General features: G+C 41.2%; 2 protein-coding genes across 3 annotated transcripts in view; one reads left to right on the top strand and one right to left on the bottom strand.

The window, feature by feature from the left end:
* Nucleotides 1–4667, top strand: part of camsap1a (calmodulin regulated spectrin-associated protein 1a) — a 47052-nt gene extending 42385 nt beyond the window's left edge. Inside the window, 5 exon segments of the mRNA XM_034096362.2 lie at nt 247–309; nt 1212–1299; nt 1385–1506; nt 2560–2678; nt 2784–4667. Coding sequence (XP_033952253.1) covers nt 247–309; nt 1212–1299; nt 1385–1506; nt 2560–2678; nt 2784–3074 — 683 coding nt within the window. The 3' untranslated portion in view covers nt 3075–4667.
* A 1665-nt stretch (nt 4668–6332) lies between these two features.
* Nucleotides 6333–19407, bottom strand: part of kcnt1a (potassium sodium-activated channel subfamily T member 1a) — a 78407-nt gene continuing 65332 nt past the window's right edge. For both annotated transcript variants that reach the window (XM_034096224.1, XM_034096225.1), the window contains 9 exons: nt 19234–19368; nt 17653–17764; nt 17313–17414; nt 17025–17108; nt 16822–16950; nt 16048–16342; nt 15208–15270; nt 15029–15113; nt 6333–7700 (listed from right to left, as the gene is read on the bottom strand). In XM_034096224.1, coding sequence (XP_033952115.1) covers nt 7583–7700; nt 15029–15113; nt 15208–15270; nt 16048–16342; nt 16822–16950; nt 17025–17108; nt 17313–17414; nt 17653–17764; nt 19234–19368 — 1123 coding nt within the window. In that variant the 3' untranslated portion in view covers nt 6333–7582. The remainder of the gene's footprint in view (nt 7701–15028; nt 15114–15207; nt 15271–16047; nt 16343–16821; nt 16951–17024; nt 17109–17312; nt 17415–17652; nt 17765–19233; nt 19369–19407) is intronic.

Here is a 19407-nt window from a genome sequence, read left to right as displayed (position 1 = left end):
ATCCAGTAGCTTAGTAACATTGGGTTTGAATCCCATTTGAAATGTTACCATTTCATAAATAAAAAAAAGATGTAATAATGTATATTACAAAGTGTTAATTTCATCATAACATTTAAAAGAATATCCTGATTTGTAAAACAGAGTAAAAGGCCTCCGCCTGTGGGCGCTCACTTCATGACATCCCCATCACCGAGTTCACATGTGCACGTCTGTCCTCCTCTGGGTGTGTGCGTGTGTGTTGTGCAGGACATTCTCTGAAGACGTCCTTGCTGATCAAAGCCCAGAGCTCAGCAGCAGGCTGCAGGGGAGGTGAACCTCTTCACTGCTCTGCATGACCAGATGTACATCTACACACACAGCCTTTCAGTCTGTCTGCCAGCTTAGAGTGCTACCCGGAACAATGAGGACCCCAACGATTTATGTTACAAATGTATGGTCCCAAGCACATAGACACTGCCAGATGCTAACTTGCATAGGCAATTTGCAACATTTGCATAAATTGGTTAATTGTTCATTAGCAACAATTAGCATTATAGCCTATGTGGACAATTGTGACAAAATGGCTTGGCATATTTGGGCAGCTTTTCAGTGGTTCTTGGGGTTTTTGAGGATGCTGAATCCATTTCTGACATTTTCAGGATCAAAAATGGCAGTTTTAACCAGAAAATGCCAATATTCGTACTCTCGGTGGACTGACTTTGATACATTTTGGGTCGATTTGGGAGATTTAGGGATTTGGATTGGACATAGTTATTTATTTGAAAAGTCTTTCTGGTTAAAACTGACATTTTTTATCCTGAAAATATCAGAAATGGACTCCAGATCGGGGATATAATGCAGTTCATCTTCATTTAAATTAATACAACTTATGCTAATTTTGCAAATTTTGCAAATTGCCCAACATAATTATGCAAGTTAGCATCCAGCAGTTTCTATGTGCTGGGGACCCTGCTGTATATACATTGCTAACATAACGCTTGGTGTACTCAACATGTCCAGGGCCACTATGCTGGCAACTAGACAAACCCAGAAGAAGTTATACTCATCCATTCATCTCTTTAGAAAAGCCTTAGTATGATCGATTTATGATTGTGTTGCCTTGCCTGTCATGCAGCTACTACCATTGTTTGGATCTCATGGTTTATGGACTTTTAGGGCTTCATTTTGTTCAGTAAAGTAACCGACATGTAATCATTCTGTCTCATGTTCAGCTGATCTGAGCTGCAGCCATCGAGGGTCGACGCTCTCTCTGGCGACGGAGGCCGACAGCGTTATCTCCGGAGGTGCGGAGTCACAGAGGTGAGACTTCCTGTCTTGTGTTTTAGATCAGAGGATATGATCTATTCCCATCTTGTGTTCTGACTGACCTTCACGGTGTTTCCAGGGCTGGATCTGTGTGCTCCATGGAGTCCTTCCCCATGCTGAGCAGAGCGTCCAGCAGGAACATGGAGCGGGACTGGGAGAACGGCTCCATTGCCTCTTCAATCACTTCCATGGAGTACAATGGTGAGCAGAAATCAGCTGTGCCTCAAACACACAAACCCTATTGTTGTTGTTAGGGTTGCAGTATCCACGCATGGTTAGCGCTGTATATTATAACAAATCAAGAATGCACACATTTCTTTAAACGTGGATAAAAAGTATTTCTGATGTTGTCACTTTCTGTGGAGAAATAGTTTAAACTTTTATGAACTGGCTTATTTACTTTTTTGCGAGCATTAGATGAGATGATCGAGAACACATTGCCAGAAGTTTCTTATTATCTCTAATGATTCCAAATAGAAAGAGCCATGGAATACGCTCTTAGTGTGCTTATGTTCCCAAAGCCATTCCATTACACATTAGACCAGGGGTCGGCAACCTTTTTGATATGAAGTGCCATTTAAAAAAAAAAATTGTTATCAGCGTGCCGACGGTCGTGAATTATCAACGGGGGGCTGTGATGTATTTTGTGAAGCGGAAGAACAGCTCAATAAATGCAACGGCCTCCCAAGAAGAGCTCGCCTCTCTCCAGTCATTAAGCTAAAGTGGGTTATGAACCTGAAGCTTGTTGCTCCTGCCCTCCTCGACTACGGCCTGGGAGCCGACAGGAAGGTTCAACACACAGACGGCCAGTCCGCCCCTTTGGAGCATGTTATTTCAATGAGAGATGAGCAGATCGCCACCGGGCTTTCAGCTAAAGACACAGCCACGCACACACTGCGGCATGTGTACGGCTCCTTGTGGGTACTGCACTTAGTGAAGTGCTCTCCTCCGTGGTGAGACGATCAGCACCACGGAGGAAAGTGGCAGAAAGTCGCCTGGAGATAAAGAGAGCGGGCTGCGCTGCGTGCATGGCTTCCTTCTGCAGGGAACGGGGAGACGCGCTCTGGTCTCGTTCAGGATCCGAAAATACTATTTAAATATTTTGCACACTTATTCCACTTATTCCCAGTGTGCCACTGGTTACGGTGCCGCGTGCCAATGGTGGCACGCAGGCCAGGGGTTGCCGAGCCCTGCATCAGACTCTTTAGGGATTATGCATTTACCTTAACGATCTCTTTTTTACATTTGTGAAAGGTCCTAAACTCTTCAAGGAGCCGAGTTCCAAGTCCAACAAGCCAATCATCAGCAACGCCATCGCTCACTGCTGCCTGGCTGGAAAGGTCAATGAGAGCCAGAAGAATGTGATCCTGGAGGTCAGTGTTATCACTTGAGAACCTTTTGAAACATCTGTGTTTTTACTCTCACACTTATCTTTTCATATTTACTAACTCTTCTTTTGTCAACGTCTCTGATCACAGGAGCTGGAAAAGTGCGAGTCCAATCACCTGATCATCCTCTTCCGTGACGGCGGGTGCCAGTTCCGAGGCATTTACTCATTCTCTCCGGAAACAGAGGAGATCCTGAAGTTCACCGGCACCGGGCCCCGCTCCATCGGCCGCAAGATGATCGACAAACTGTACAAATACAGCTCGGACCGCAAGCAGTTCAACGTCATCCCCGCCAAGTCGGTGTCGGCCACCGTGGACGCGCTCACCATCCACAACCACCTGTGGCAGGTCAAGAGGCCGGGCAGCGCACGCAGGAAGTGACACACACCGCTCTTGTTGGGCAGGACCCAATGACCTCTGAGGTGATTGACATGTGATCATGTGACAGGTCTTGAGACCTTAACTCAGACTGGCAGCGTGAGAAGAAGAACCGCTGCCAGCTGAATGTCTTCTTTTCGTCTCGTTTATTCTGCATGTGACACTTTTAATTTGTCCTACATTATTAGGCAGTATTAACGGCGGGTTGGTTATAATGTAGCCGTAAGGAGGAGATGGACCTTAACGTTGAATACTAATGGATCTACTTACAGCACCAACTACTGTACGATACCAAGTGCAACTATAACTTCAGCTTGGCAACAAAATACCCTACTGCTGTGATGATTCCTGGAAACTATTGTTCATCAGTCGCTCCGACTGGTCAGTGCTTTTACGAAGAAGGAACTAACTTTTTGTATGTAAGTATGGAGTGGATGTTCGTGAGTGATCATGTCCAGTATTGTTTTATATTTAGTGTGTTTGGGAAGTCTTTGTGTTTGAGCTGAATGCTCTGAATGTCTTAAATGATGCTTTAATACTGCAATGGAACTACGGAGCAAAGCAACACAATTGTACTTGTTTTTAGTTTCGAAGCTGCTGTTACAGAAATGGAAGAGAAATGATGTTTATACAGAAGGGGAAATTGTACTTGTATTACAAACACGAGCCCCTTTCAGACGGCGCATTATACTTTTCTGCAGTCGCCATGAGACGCAAGTGAGTTTTTCTAAATGGTTTTCTTTTCTGTGTTTAATCCTAAGAACACATGAAAGAGTTTTGTTCGGACGATCTTTCTCAGTTCCTTTTTTTATATCTGAAAACAGATGAACATGTTTGGGACCACAAGAGACCGAAGAGTATCACAACTCTGTGTTCCAGTAAGAGCAAAAGCATTCATGTTAATGTTTTACAGATACAAAAAAAAGACATTTAGAAAAAATATGTTCGGAAAACTTTTTTTTCTCCACCTGTTTATCTTTTAAAGAACAAATGTTCACCTGTTCTTAAGTTATAAACACAGGAGAGAAAAACTATTTAGAATCATAAAATGTTTTCCCACTTGCCTCTCAGGGCTTTCACACTCTCTCTCAGTCGTGCATTATATTAACTTCCTTCTTACATTCCTCCTCCCGTGCGACGTAGCCTCTGGCGCCCAACACGAGTAACTTCCATCTACTGACTGACTGTCAGCGGCTGGTGTTATGTGGGGGGGAACTGCACAATACTTGATATTTGTTTGCTGCATTTTGTACATGTTTGAGTAGTATTTCTTTGTACGTTACGTACAAGTTATGTTTACTAAAAAGCAGGCACTATTTTGAGGTTTATTCTGTTACAGGCTTTCAGAGATGTAATGAGTCTTATTTTAAGTGTGTTACACTGTATGTTTTATTTATTTTGAAGAGATATAATAAAATGCTACTAGCTATGTTTTCTGATGAAGTGTGTGTGCTTGCTTGAGCATTATTATGTATATACAGTAGGTGCAATTGTTCCTTAAAGCTTTCTTACTTTGACGACCTGCCTTCCTGCTTCACTCTCCTCTTTCATATCCATGCTGTCTCTATTTCTTCACTGCTGCTTTATTCCTACTTTCTCTTCTGGGTGTGGTGGAGGAAAAGTAGTGTGTATACAACGTGTGTAAGCCTGTTTAACTCTGGCACATAAATCCCTAAACACCATTGTCACAATCATATTTTTTCAAGAAAAAGCACAGCTCTAACTTGGGTTCTCCTCACACCCAAGTCAGATTCAAGGACCTAATACAGCATAGTTTAGGACACAGTTACAACAGAAGCGTTCATACAACAGTTGATTTCTCTAACACAACACAGCAAAACAATACATTGCAGCAGAGAAAAATATGTATTCACAATTTCAGTAACAATTTATATCCTTTCAAATAAAATATATCGAAATCCAAGCCCTTTTTAAGGACCCATGTCTATTTTCAAAAATGTTTAAGGCCGTGGTTAGTTAACCTTACATTCACAAATGTTTTAGGATTTCAAGGACCTTTGCGATTCATGGGAAATATCCCTCCTAAAGTCACACATTTACATGTTACATGTACTGTACTGTTTAACGTGAAAGCCGCTCTCTGCAAGATGTCATGCTAATTACAAGAACATTTGCAAGGAAGACATTAAATATACAGTATCTCCCAAAATGTGGACATCTTTCTTTAACGCAGCAGTATGAGCCATGGTGAGATATTTAGTCTTAAACATTCAAAGTTAACTAACACTATTAATTAACTACTACTAGTCATGAAATAAATATGTCTATATGTATTGTGTTGCTGAGATATCTACTGAAATGAGCATGCTAGCCTCGGCCCATCTTCTCTTGTAATACCACTCTTTCCTCTAGGGGCGATAATGAGTCACCGTTTGTTGATCTGACCTCAGTCCAACTCGAGATGGCCCAGCTGCCCTGAGGGCTTGTTAATAACCTCATGTAAGGTGGTTGAAGTTAGGAGCACACCTGAATTCGTCTGAAGCCCTTGGCAACAAAGTTCAACAATAAGGGAAAGGAGCAAAACAACCGCTCTGGTGGAGTGTAGAGAGGAGGTTTGGTGCTGAACTTGCAACGTGTCTTCTGGACCAGTAAATTACTCGTAACGTTGGCTATTTAACAAACATATTTGTATTGCAACTAAACTGAAAAATAATAGTCTACAGACTCTGCACATGAAGATGATCAGATCTGGGGTAGGTGAAAAGCTGCCTCCAATTAGTTTAAAGCATGACGACCAGGTATCAATATATTGCCAGGCTTGGGCGCAGTTATTTTATGAGCTGGGTTAAAAAAACCAAAGGCAGTATAAAGTAATTGTGTAAAGTAAACATAAAATTAGCGTTTCACCCATAATTACTCCTGTGGGGAATGCCCACACCCACAGGGGTGTCAAACTCTCGAGTGGCCTGATCAGACCTGTTATATTGCTGGAGATGTGACTCACCTGTTTGTCACTCAGCGTCTCCTACCTTCCTTTCTCACATCATCTCATCGTTTCAACCCTGTTTCTTTGCTTCGGTCTCCTCTGCTTTCACCAATAATTGTGTTATTCAGTATATTTTAAACTGAACCAAGCTTTACACATGTGTGGTCCTTCCATGTAGGCTGGTAACTGTGACAAATCTGCAAAAATATATTTTTTCAAAGAGCTTTATATTCATGGTCAAGAAAAATCCCCAAATTAGTAATCACCATTTCTATGTCGAAGGCATGCGTCAATACAAAGGCCCTTTCAATGTGTTTTTACTTCATGATATAGCACTTTATTGTGACAATTAAAGTCAAAGTCAAATATTCTTACAGTACAGGATGTAGCATTTTAGAGATTCCTACCTTGTCCAAAGAGCCATACATGTACAAGCACATTTATTAATTAAGTAGTGCTTAAAGTCAAAGTTTTCTGATTCCTAATATAGTACAAATCAATCTGAATGGCACAATACTGAATATATTGCACAGACTGTTAAAAGGGTTAAACTGAGCCCTTGTATTGCAAAAACCTCATCCAACCTCAGAAATGTGCTGCAGAGGAACAACAATATGTGTACGTGATTTAATATCTAAAACCTCTACGCCACTGAAAAAAGTTAACAAACCTAGGACGCTATTTATTAATTCCAGTAGTTCATCGATCCCTGTTAAATTGTGCATTGCTCATAATATCATCCACAATCTCTCTTGATCAGCAAGTCTTGTAAACACGTCAAGATAACTCCTCCCAGAGCTAAAGTAAAGCTTCATTCATATGTATTCACATCTCTCTATAAACGAAGGACTGGAATGAATGACTTGGCCTTGTCCACGGTTTACATTATCAAACATTTAATTTGTGGACACAAAAACAAAATCTGGTAATGATTTCATTAAATTAAGTATATCTTGTGCTCACAAATGTGAATAGTGTCCTTTCTTTCTCTAATGCCGGGCTCCGTTAGCAACTACTTCTATGATTCAGCTACAAATAAGCTTTAAAGGAAAGCTGTAATGCACATATTTTATTCAAGTCACATAGTGTTGAGTGTTGTTTTATTTGATGTGATTGAAGGTGAATAGGTAAGTGACAGACCAGGCACAACTAGAATAAATGCATCTGAACAAAAAAGTAAAGAAAGAAAAGACAGATCAATCCTGGGCCAAAGTCTCTAAACTCCATGTTTTGTTTAGGGGAGCCACAACCCAAGAGAGCATGAGCAATATTAAACATCTCCAGACAGTGGTCAGTGGAAGTCACTCTAATCAAGCAGGTTTGATGGGCCTGATTCAAATCTTCCTTTTTGATTGTTAAGCTTGTCCCTGAATGCTCATCTGAGAGAGCTTTCACAGCAGGAGACGGTGAAATGCCACCGGCCAACAGTAGGCACTCAAAACACGGTTGCAGACTGCAGTGCTGGAACATCGAAGCACAGATTGTCCTCTTTCAGACTGCATGGATGCAACCAGACCCCCGTGAAAAGCTGAAGGGGGTGTATCAGTGGAGGTCAGCGTGTTCCTCAGAGTTGGGTGTCCTCTCTGGGCTCTGTTTCAGACTCGTGTCTCTCTTTCAGGCTGCTTCTGTGGAGAAGAGGCTCCTCTGGGACGTGAGCCAGAGGGTCCGAACGAATCAAATACCTGAGAGAGAAAAGAGGACAGATGAAGATAGGAGAAACTGTGCATCAATTTGAAAGAGTCGCCACGTGGGATTCAGCTGCTTTCTGAATCCCCTTAAGAGCAGAAGTGACATGAGCTGAAATTCATATTTCCCCTGTAATTGTCTATTATTTCCAAAATAATAGGCTGCAGAATTGGCAAGGCAAGGCAAGTTTATTTATATAGCACTTTTCAACACAAGGCAATTCAAAGTGCTTTACAAAAAATGAAAGACATTAAGAAAATGGCATTTAAAATCGGTCATTAAAAAGAAAAGATAATAAAATAAACATTAAAAGAAAAAATACATGGATAAAAGTTACAGTGCAGTCTAAGATATGAATAGTTCAATTAAAAGCAGCGACAAAAAGAAAAGTCTTCTTGCTGGATTTAAAAGGAGTCAGAGTTGCAGCGGACCTGCAGGTTTCTGGGAGTTTGTTCCAGATGTTTGGAGCATAATAACTGAACGCTGCTCCTCCATGTTTAGTTCTGACTCTGGGGACAGAAAGCTGACCAGTCCCTGAAGACCTGAGAGATCTGGATGGTTCATCATTTAGCAGGAGGTCAGAAATGTATTTTGGGCCTAAACCATTCAGTGCTTTATAAACCAGCAGCAGTATTTAGAAATCTATTCTTTGACACACAGGAAGCCAGTGTAAAGACTTCAGAACAGGAGTGATCCACTTTCTTAGTGTTAGTGAGGACTCGAGCAGCGGCGTTCTGAATCAGCTGCAGCTTCCTAATAGATTTTTTAGTGAGACCTGTGAAGACACCATTGCAGTAGTCGAGTCTACTAAAGATAAAAGCATGGACAAGTGTCTCCAGATCCTGCTGTGACATTAGTCTTTTAATCCTAGATATATTCTTTAGGTGATAGTAGGCTGATTTAGTAACTGTTTTAATGTGACTGTTGAAACTCAGGTCAGAGTCCATGACTACACCTAGATTTCTGGCTTTATCTGTTGTTTTGAACATTGCAGACTGAAGCTCAGCGCTAACTTTTATACGTTCTGCCTTGGCTCCAAAAACCATTACCTCAGTTTTATCTTTGTTTAATTGGAGAAAGTTCTGACACATCCAGTCATTGATTTGTTCAATGCACTTACTCAGTGCTTGAATTGGAGCATCGTCTCCTGGTGAAATTGTTACGTAAATGTGTGTGTCATCTGCATAGCTATGGTAACTTATTTTGTTGTTCTTCATTATCTGAGCCAGTGGTAGCATGTAGATGTTAAAGAGAAGAGTCCCCAGGATGGAGCCTTGAGGTACCCCACATGTCATATTTGTCAACTCAGATGTGTATGTATCTATAGAAACAAAGTTGTTTCTGTCCTTTAAGTAGGATTCAAACCAATTTAGAACTGTTTCCGAAAGTCCCACCCAGTCGGTCTAGTAATATGCTGTGGTCAACAGTGTCAAACGCAGCACTGAGATCTAATAATACTAACACTGAAGTTCTGCCACTGTCTGTGTTTAAGTGGATGCCATTAAAGACCTTTACAAGAGCAGTCTCAGTACTGTGGTTTGGACGAAAGCCTGACTGGAACACATCGAAACAGTTATTTAAATGCAAGAAATTACGCAACTGTTGAAAAACAACTTTTTCAATGATTTTACCTAGAAATGGCAGGTTTGATATGGGCCTGTAATTGTTCATTACTGAAGCATCTAGATTATTCTTTTTTAAGAGCGGTTTAATGACTGCAGTTTTCAGGCCCTGTGGAAAAATACCTGAGTGAAGAGACTTGTTTACTATATGAAGTAGATCTGAGGCCATGCAACGAAAAACATCTTTGAAAAATCCTGTTGGAATAATATCAAGGCAGCAGGAGGAGGATTTCAGAAGTTGTATAATGTCCTCTAGGTTTTTATCATTAATCTGATGGAATTGTGTCATGGTGATTGAACTGATTTTAAGTGGACACAGAGACAACACATTTGCTGTACCTGATGCAGAGGCACTGACTGCTTGTCTGATTTTCTGAATTTTGTCAGTGAAGAAGGCAAAATCATTGCACGCCCTGGATAGAAATTCAATTCTGTCGACGGTAGCAAACAAGGCACGTGTGTTGTTTTTGGTCATGATGTCAGAGAAGAAAGACCAAATTATAAAGGCCAAGTCTCTCTTTATAGATTTGAAAGTGAACCTGGAGATTTGTTTTTCGCCACCTGCGTTCAGCTTTTCGACACTCTTTTTTCTGCTCTCACGGTTATGGCCTTTCTCCATGGAGATATTTTCTTCCCAGTCACTTCCTTTACCTTAGTTGGAGCAATGGTATCTATAATCTTTTACATTTTTGAATTAAAATGATCTACTAGCTCATTTACTGAGATGTTAGCAGGGGCAAGTGTGGAAGAAAAATTCTGAGTAAACATTTCCCTAGTATTTTCAGTTAAACATCGCTTTGTGGTTACCTCTTTTTGAACATTTTTGTGAACAGAAATAGAGCTCTCAAAGAAAACACAGGAATGGTCAGAGAGCGCAACATCAGTCACCACAACCTCAGAGATATTCAGACCCTTAGAGATAATTAAGTCCAGAGTGTGCCCCTTATTGTGCGTGGGCTCCGTCACATGCTGAGTCAGTCCATAGCTATCAAGAACACAAGACAGTTTGTTAGCCCCTCTGTCCTGGGGGTTGTCAACATGGATGTTAAAATCACCAACAATGACTAGACGGTCAAAGTCAATACACACTATAGACAGCAGTTCAGTAAAGTCATCACAAAGCTTGCACAGTATTTGGGTGGTCTATAGATATTTAGGAACAGAGCTCGAGAGGAGCATTTCAGCTGAAGGGCCACATATTCAAAAGAATCAAAGTTCCCATAAGATGTCTTCCTGCATTGAAGGGAATCATTGAACACAATAGCAACTCCACCCCCTTTCTTATGCATTCTTTCCTGACTCATAAAACTAAAGTTGGGAGGGGTTGATTCGTTTGGTGAGCCGAGCCAAATGATCCGGCTCACTAAAAAGATCCGGAATTCCCATCACTACAAAGGACGCTTACATGTATCTGCACGCATAGAGTGCGCACTTGTGTTTTCCCTAAGCCCCGCCTCCAATTAGCAGCGCCAAGGCCGGTCTCGGCTCTGTAGAATGAATCGAGAGAAAATAACTTTTAGCGCATTTTACAACTTTTAAACCCTAATGATTTAAAATATGGGCAATACAAGTGTTCGTACTGGGTAATATAGTTACAAATAAATCATGAGCCTATTTACAGACATGTCTTTCCAAATAATAGTCAATGGGAAAAAGTATTTTTTGAGCCCTATGGCGTCAAGGAAGTTGTAATACCATATTTTGGCCACTAGGACACTTCACTTAAACGTCCTGCGAACTTCCTGGGGGCTTGGGTTATGTTATTGATTTGCCTGTTTGTCAGCCGAATTGCAGAAAAACTGATCAGATTTTCACCAATGCTCCATTACATACAGGAGCGCGTCCAAATCATGGTTTGGATCTAGTCTTAATTTCGTTGACTAAAAAAATTACGAAATATGTTCGTCAACGACCTTTTTTTCCATGACGAAAACGAGACGATGACGAGACGGCACCAACGGCAGTAAACAATAACTGTAACGAAATCATCATGCAATATCTTTGACGAAAAGTGACGAGACGAAAATGTTGTTTACTAAATAAAAACTATGCCAAAATCACTCTTTACTTTCGTTGACGAAAAATGAGGAGACGAAATATTATCAAAGGTAACGTTACATCTCTGATTGTCAGTTTTTCTCCCAGCAGTTCCATTTCCGGTGCTGCGGCAGAGCAGCAGCTGTGTGTCGGTGCTGCGCGCGGCGGTACATTTGAATTACACCGAGCAGCGGCACAATATGAACTGTCAGGAAGACTCGGGTCTAACTCATGGTCTAACTCACCTTATTTAACAGAAAATGAAATGGCAACAACAGAGCTTGGGAGCAGTGAGTGATAAATTGTGCACTCGACGGGTAATAATGGATTATGACGGAAATGTTACGATCCTGTCCGTCAAAATGACGGACAACGAAAAAGTCTAAAGCCACCACTGCTTGGGAGAAATAAACAATGTGATATTTGGGCCCATTTTCGCTACAATGAGGCGGAGAAAAAAAGCGAATGCATTGTTTCATCAGAAGGGAAGCAATGTGGCCATAACACAGCTCAACCTGCACAGCTGGTAAAAACACCACAAACCAGACCAGATACTCTCTGCAAAGCTGCTTTCTTAATCATTCGACCTGTGTTTTTCATCAGATAAGGACAAGATATAATCTTATTTATTTATATATGCTAAAATGACAAATTATTGGTTTTGGCTAGACTAGTTTGACTGAAATGTTCTATATAATCTGATCACTAAAAAAGACTCAACAGTTTTCATTGACAAAAAGAAGACTAAAATAATTAGTTTTCTTTGACTAAAATAAGACTAAAATGCTCAGACTTTTAGTCGACTAAATCTTGACTAAATAAAAACAGGATGAAGGTGACTAAATATGACTAAAACTAAAAAGGAAATTTAACAAAGGACTAAGACTAAAACTAAATAAAAAAATAGCTGACGAAATTAACACTATTTGGATCCCAACATATTTTTTGATAGCAAGATATGAAAATGAAGGGTTAACGCCTAAACCTAACCCTCAACCTTAGAAGTGATATATCTGCTTTCCAATGCAACTCTAGTTCTCTGCTTCATTTTAATTAGGAATCCACAACGAAAGTATTCACTGTTGAGACCAACACAGTCTCACTCCCTGACAGCCCAATAGCGACGCTTGGTCAGAGTCCCGTGGCGTGCAGTTGTGACGCACCGACTCTCCTCCAGCTTCATAAACGGACGCAAAGAGCTTTCAACTGATTGCAATGTATTCCCATCGGCGGCGGTCAGTGGCGTTTCTATATGTACAAAAGTGGTGGGGCACAAAAAACTCAGATGTCTATATATACGCTTCTGCAGAGAGGTTCATGGCTGGTGAGGCACTGGCACTGACTCTTCAGGTTTACAAATATATTAAATCAAAATATAATATTATTTTCAAAAGCTTTTTTTGTCTGATGCTTCAATTACTTTTAAACAGACAGTTCAACAGAAGGATACCCAAAAAAAATGTTATTTTATCATTTAAATATTGAATTGTTCTCTCTTAGTAAGATCCCATTTTCAATAAAATTGCAGTCTTACCTTGACTTGAAGATGAAGTCCATTTGCCTATCCTTCTGGACAAAAATCTCTATAACTTTTTTGTAAAAGTCCTCCTTATCTTCTTGTAGTTTCAAAAGTCATAAATCTAATCTAATCAATAGATTTTTGATTCGAAAATGATAAAAGTAGGGTAGACATGTGGATATTATCCGGCTGAACAAAACGTGCATTTATCTAACAGGTTTGTTTCCCACAGATCTTATTTGGAGCTATTTTCTAAAATCCTATGGATAAATCTCATTGCTTTTAGGTCGAGGGAAGCCATGCGCAGCTTACTTCCTGGTTTTAGGACGCCTCACTGCAGCTCTCTCTCCTCCTCTTCACACACCACACTTTTCGCGGCACACGTACTTACAGCCAATCAGCTCTGAATTATGTGAGATGACGTATGGTGGGGATGGCAGCACTTTGCCCCTATGGTCATTATTTTTTGCCACACACATTAAATAGGAAAATACTCTGAGCATGCGCAGTGTAGTTTTTGCAGTCACCGTTCACCGATCAGGTTTTGTCCCACATGGCTCTAAACAGCTCAATAGGCACACACTGTAGACACTAATTAGAAGAACACAGACTAAAACAGCAATGAGACGAATCAGATGATTAAACATGATCTTAAAATATATTTTATATATTTTTTAATTTATTTTTTGCATTTTGTTGTAATCATTATTTTAATACTTTCTGCTGACACTAGGTGGGGCTGTGCCCCACCTGCCCCTAATGACCAGTCGCCACTGGCTGCGGTATTTGACGCTCAGGGAAGCACCGCATGGTCCATGTCTCAATCACGGGGTTTGTCAAACAGAGCACATGGTGTAGTCCTAAACGATAGTTGAGGATTCTGGGTAGTGTAGTGTTTTCTGCCATCCTAAACTCCGAAAAAATATTTGTTTCTCCGAATCAAAGGGGAGAAATACAAAAGCATTGTGCACAATTTAAACCAATCAATGTTGTGCAATTAGCAAGGATAATCTGGTGTTTTTGAGTTGATGAGTAGTGCAGATATCACTGTAAAATCAATCGACAGTAAGGAGTACTTACTTCCGGGTGTAAAATTCTCCGTTATCCAATGGGAATGGACGCTCACATTGCCTTTAACTGCCGCTGACAAAGATCGATGCGGTGCTTCCCTGAGCCTCAAATCCCGCCGCAGATGGGAATACAATGCAATCAGTTGAAAGCTCTTTGCGTCCGTTTATGAAGCTGAAGGAGCCTCGGTGCGTCACAACTGCACGCCACGGGCCCTGACCAAGCGTCGCTATTGGACTATCAGCGAGTGAGACTGTGTTGTTGAGACAAGAAAAGCCTTATCTTGCAATGTTAACGAAAGGGAAAAATAATGTGTGTATTAAAAGTGGGGTATGTAATTTATTTCAGAAACACTTTTTGTTATATTCCATGGAATGCTCTTAACATCCCGATAGCTATGAATATATTAAATGCTTTGACAATAAATACATACAAATTCATCTGTGGAAGCCGTGGCGCTGTAAAAAGCACGACCAATCAACTGAGCCGGCTAAAGTAACTGGATGGCCTACCTGCCTGTCAGCCTTCCATCTGGGCACAAACTTATCTCGTGCCCTCATTGGTCATGTGCGCGTTCGTGTGTGTTGGAGGAGGGGCTCTGAGAGGAAGACTGAAGGAAGGGGCAGATTTTTTTCGGTTGTGTATTTTCTAATTCTAGCGCACTCGAGCTGGTTTCTCCAAAATGACATACCCCACCTTTAAATCCTTAATTCGGATCCACCCATGGCCAAATCTATACCTTTCCACCAAAGTTTCGCGTGAGACTGCACTAATAAACAAACAACACCAAACCGAAAACATTCTTGTAACAAAGTAATATAAATGTTTTGACATCACTATTGATTTTCTTCAAATCCACCTTGAAAAAACAGTTCTGCTTTGATTGTCACTTGGAATAATTTCTGACAAGATTCACACAGTATAATACATTTGCAAGAACACCCACAAATAAGACAGCTTCGAGAAAGCTGAGAAATAAACAGAAGCAGTGGTGACTCAAATTTCACCAGATTACCGTTCTTGATAAACACACTCGCCCACGCACACAACAGGAGCGACACAAAAGAGAAACGCTTACACAACGTCATTGAGCTCCAGCCTGGTGTCAGGAGAGGGGTTGATCAGCACGTAAGACAGGGTGTTCTGGTGATCGTTCTGCTCATCTGAAACAGGAACATCTCCTCAATCAGAACACTGGATTAGTTGGGTTTCTATTATGCAGTTATGATATCATTTCTAGTTGATTTATGTCTTTACCTTGCAGGTATCCCAGGTTGACTCTGTTCATGACGTCGCTGGCTGTCAGGTTAGTGAGGTCTTCTGCACAGTACAAACAGACTTTTTAAGGTTCTACTCACGGTGGTTTTAGGGGTTTTTCTTTGGGAATATATAGTTGTGGTTTTGGCTGATATTGGGGCAGGATGAGGAAAGATTGACTGAAAAACTGAGCCAAACTGAAAAAATAATGGGCAAAATTAAGATTCAAAATGAACGGCTATGACACATCTTTAGGGATTTGAGAGGATTCAAAAGAGATCCAGAATTGATATTCGAGACCGGTATGTAATGTCTATTTTATTTACAGAACCCATTGTGTGATGTGGTTTTACGTAAATGCGTGAATTAACGTTGGTGGCTAAGACAAAGTCAACTTTGTTTCATCATTTCATTTTCATAGTTATTTTTTTAAATAAATACAAATAAACTTAACACAAAAAGTAAGGACATTTGTGTTAGGTAGATTATTTCTTTGTTGTAACAATGCTTCTTGGCAATACATCTTATACCGTTGGAAAGCCTGTATACTTACCTTTCAAATGGTGCGGCATTTGTGAGGAACATGCATTTGTGGGATGAAAAATGTGGCAATTCTCCTCTGCAATTGTTTAATAAAGAAGTTGCGTCTAAACAAAGATCCAGATGGCCAGATTAAGATCTTTATGACAAGAGGGGTGGTGCTCATTGAAAAAACTGCCGCTTTTGTCCACAGGGGGCGCCAAAACCAATACAAAAGTTCCGTTCTGCTTAAATCAGAAGTATTAAACTTTTTGGAAAAGGAAACCTCGCTCTGACCAGTTGCCTCATGACCTTCCTCACCGTATCCTGAGGTGGGGAGGCCCAGATGCTTCATGCGGTTGCGGACCAGCTCGGAGAGCTCCTCCCTCTCTGAGCGGCGGTACAGGTTGAGGCGCTGCTGGGCGATGCGCTGGCCGTGGTCCCGGTTCGAGTCCCGGCTGGACCCCTGCCACCTCACGCTCTTCTTACTCAGACGCCGGGCCCACTGCATGCTCTTCTTCCTCAGCTGGGGGTGATCTGACTGGTCGTTGCTGCGAGACTCCTCCCCTTTCTCCTTGGTGTCCTCACATTCGTCCACACTGACTGACACCTGAGACTGAGGCACAGACACAGGAAGTAACCTTTACATCACCTTCAAGTGTGTTTACGATGATAATACTTCATTAGTTACTTCAGTAACATGCTTGATATGAAAGAAAATACTCCATCGCACAATCTGCTCCACCAATCAGAATCGCTCCAAAGTTAAATGAGTTCCTCTTTGGAAAATGGTCACCTTTCTCAAAGTCCATGATGATGTCTTAAAATATCTTGTTGTGTCAGTATATTTTTGTTGTCATGATATTAAACCTAAAGGTTGTACACAAATGTGTCTACCATTTTTGCATGAAAAATTATTTAAAATATGTATCTATCAAGCTTTCCACTATCTATGGACTACTTTACAAGTTGTCATATAATTGCAGCTCAAAGCTTCCTTTGCGAGGAAGCAAAGTGTTATTGCATCAAAGTGTTATTGCATCAGAGGTGCATGTTTAGCTTGTTACGACTCACATCACCATCTCAGGATCTCACCTCAGAAGTTGGGAACATGTGGGATTCTGTCCGATAGATCCCAATAGGAATTTCGGCACTGGAGGAGCAGAGTTTCTGGAACAGTCTGCCATAAGTACTGATCCACAGATCTTCCTCCGTGACCTTCATCTGGAAGGAGGAGCGCAGGGGTAAACGATGGCACTGTGTTAGATTATGAATGTTTTGTATCTGATGAAACTCACAGCACAGAGGTACCCTGACCCTGGAGTGGTGTCCAGCCCCAGCAGCAGCCTTGCAATAAGGATCATGTAGTCCTTCACAAAGGACTGGAATCACAGAGAACATTTGACATTAACAGACAAAACAAAACACGTTGGTTTTCTACCACTGACTGAACACAAGAGGGCGCTTCTGCTTCATTCTGCGTCGCTCCTCACTTTCTCCAGGTAGCACTGCTGCTGCAGGATTTCACTTCTTTACCTGGCATGGAAAGTGTTATTGGAGGAGCTTTGCTGTAGGTGTGTACCGACCTGATACAGCAGGGTGTCCAGCATGCTGATACTGAACACTCGCCCTGCAGCGAAGGGTAGGCGAAACATGAAGGCCAAGTTGGAGCCTTTATCACGCTCTTTCTGTGTGGGAGAGCAACGACACATTGAAACAGCAATGCTTTTAAAGGTCTGTCACTTTTCTGATAGAAAGTCAGAGGCGAGTGGCAAACGTCAAAACAGTGGTACAAAAAGCAACTCCTCTTTATATTCATGCTCAGAACGAATAAGCCTTGTCTTTTATGCTGCTGCAACAAAACAATTTCCCCATCTTATCTTATCTTCTCTTATCACTCTGCCCCATGCACCGTGTTGTGTTCACCTTCTCTAGTTTGGACAGGGCCAGCGAGTAGCAGTCCTTTGCCCTGAACTGCATGAATCTCATGTTGGAGGGATGCGTCAGCTCTGTGATGATGCTCAGGCTGGGAAACAACCTGCAGAACGAGAGAAGGGTGTTCATTTACAACAAAACATGTATTAATCGTATCTTACGGCAGCCACAGCGTTCTGGTTCTGGCCATAGTCACAGCAGTCTTGGCCATTTCATAGTTATTCTGCAATTGTGTAACTATGACAGTGACGTGAGCAGTGATGAGGTGACGTGAGCAGTGATGTGGTGATGTGACGTGTGGCTTTTAAAGGACATTGTGTTGTTCTCAGAATAAATGCCAGATGACATAGGAGATGCTTTGCTGTCAATTCTTCCACTTACTCTATTGATAACGAGTCACCTGCAGTTGTTAAAACATTGATGCTCTCTTGTTTTTTGATTAAATTAACGTGCAGAAGAGTGCAGCTTTTGGTTGTGTTTTAAATGTTTCATTCTTTGTAATGCTCCTCATGTCAATAGTATATAATCATGTATTACTTTTTCAAAATGTTTGAAAAGTAGTTTCAATTCAAATGTAACCTTGAGTGTCTGGAGATCTGTCATCGTCATCAACAACTAATGATAAGATAAAGGTGAAGAAATCATTAGTTATGGGTATCTGCTGTTTCCGATGCATTGCTTTACTTGAGGGGACACACACTGCTTAAGGAACGGGAGGTAATCATTAAGTAATGGGAGCTACTCTTTTTGTATGCGGTACTTGAGTTTACCGTACCCAAACTGCCGAAGTAATGGTAAGGTAAGTAATGATGACTTAAGCAGTAACACGTGAGTCGGATCCCCTCCACCGGTCGATCCAGGGTGGACCCAAGCCAGCCGAAGATGGCCGGTTTAAAAGTGCCCTGCTGCAGCGGCCCGTTGCTTCAATCGCAGTCACTCAGGACCTCCTCGTGAACCAACCACTGGCTATCTGGTCGTTCCTTATTCACCACTCAGTAACTAAGCACCTTATCGTAACGTGTTACCGCCTGTGCTCCCCTGATCCCAACACCAACACACTACCAATATGTACCTAACTTTGATGTTCAAATTGCTCTTAAGAAAGGTCTTAAGAGCAATCTACGTCAGATTCATGACGTGTTCTTAATGATTAGAAGCCAAATCGACACATTTGACGGAAAATTATTTGGGTACTATTTAAAAAAAAAAAAAAAAAAGTTCCGATTTGTATGCAGAAATATAGTTTTTTAGCCTCATAATTATGTAAGGTATGTATTCCTGTTTCTTTGTGTTTAAACCCTATTCAACTTAATACTTTTAACTGACGCTAAATATCATCTTTAATCTTTAAATGGCCATCACATTAGTAATACATAAGATTCTACAAGGATGTTTTTCTGTTTCTTCCAACTGTTTCGCTGAAAACACCTAAACCTTTTATTTTAAAATCATTTTAGCAATACTTCTGTTGTCCACACATGATTTATACAAGTTTAAGAACAAAGTGATAATATACCATGCCATGCCACTAATAATATATGATAATAATTGTGATAAGATCTGCAGAATTACCTGAACATGGTCTGCACATTGACAATAGTTTTAGCATCAGCCATGTAGTCTTCTTCGGCACTCATCGTACTCTCTTTATCCACAACCACCAGATTATCAGCGTAGATGATTCCACACTGCAGCAGGCTGTCTAGACTGACACACACACACACACGCACGCGCACGCACACACAC

Source organism: Pseudochaenichthys georgianus, chromosome 12 (genome assembly GCF_902827115.2).
Source record: "Pseudochaenichthys georgianus chromosome 12, fPseGeo1.2, whole genome shotgun sequence".
Lineage (NCBI taxonomy): Eukaryota > Metazoa > Chordata > Actinopteri > Perciformes > Channichthyidae > Pseudochaenichthys > Pseudochaenichthys georgianus.
This window is presented reverse-complemented; position numbering and strand designations above follow the sequence as displayed.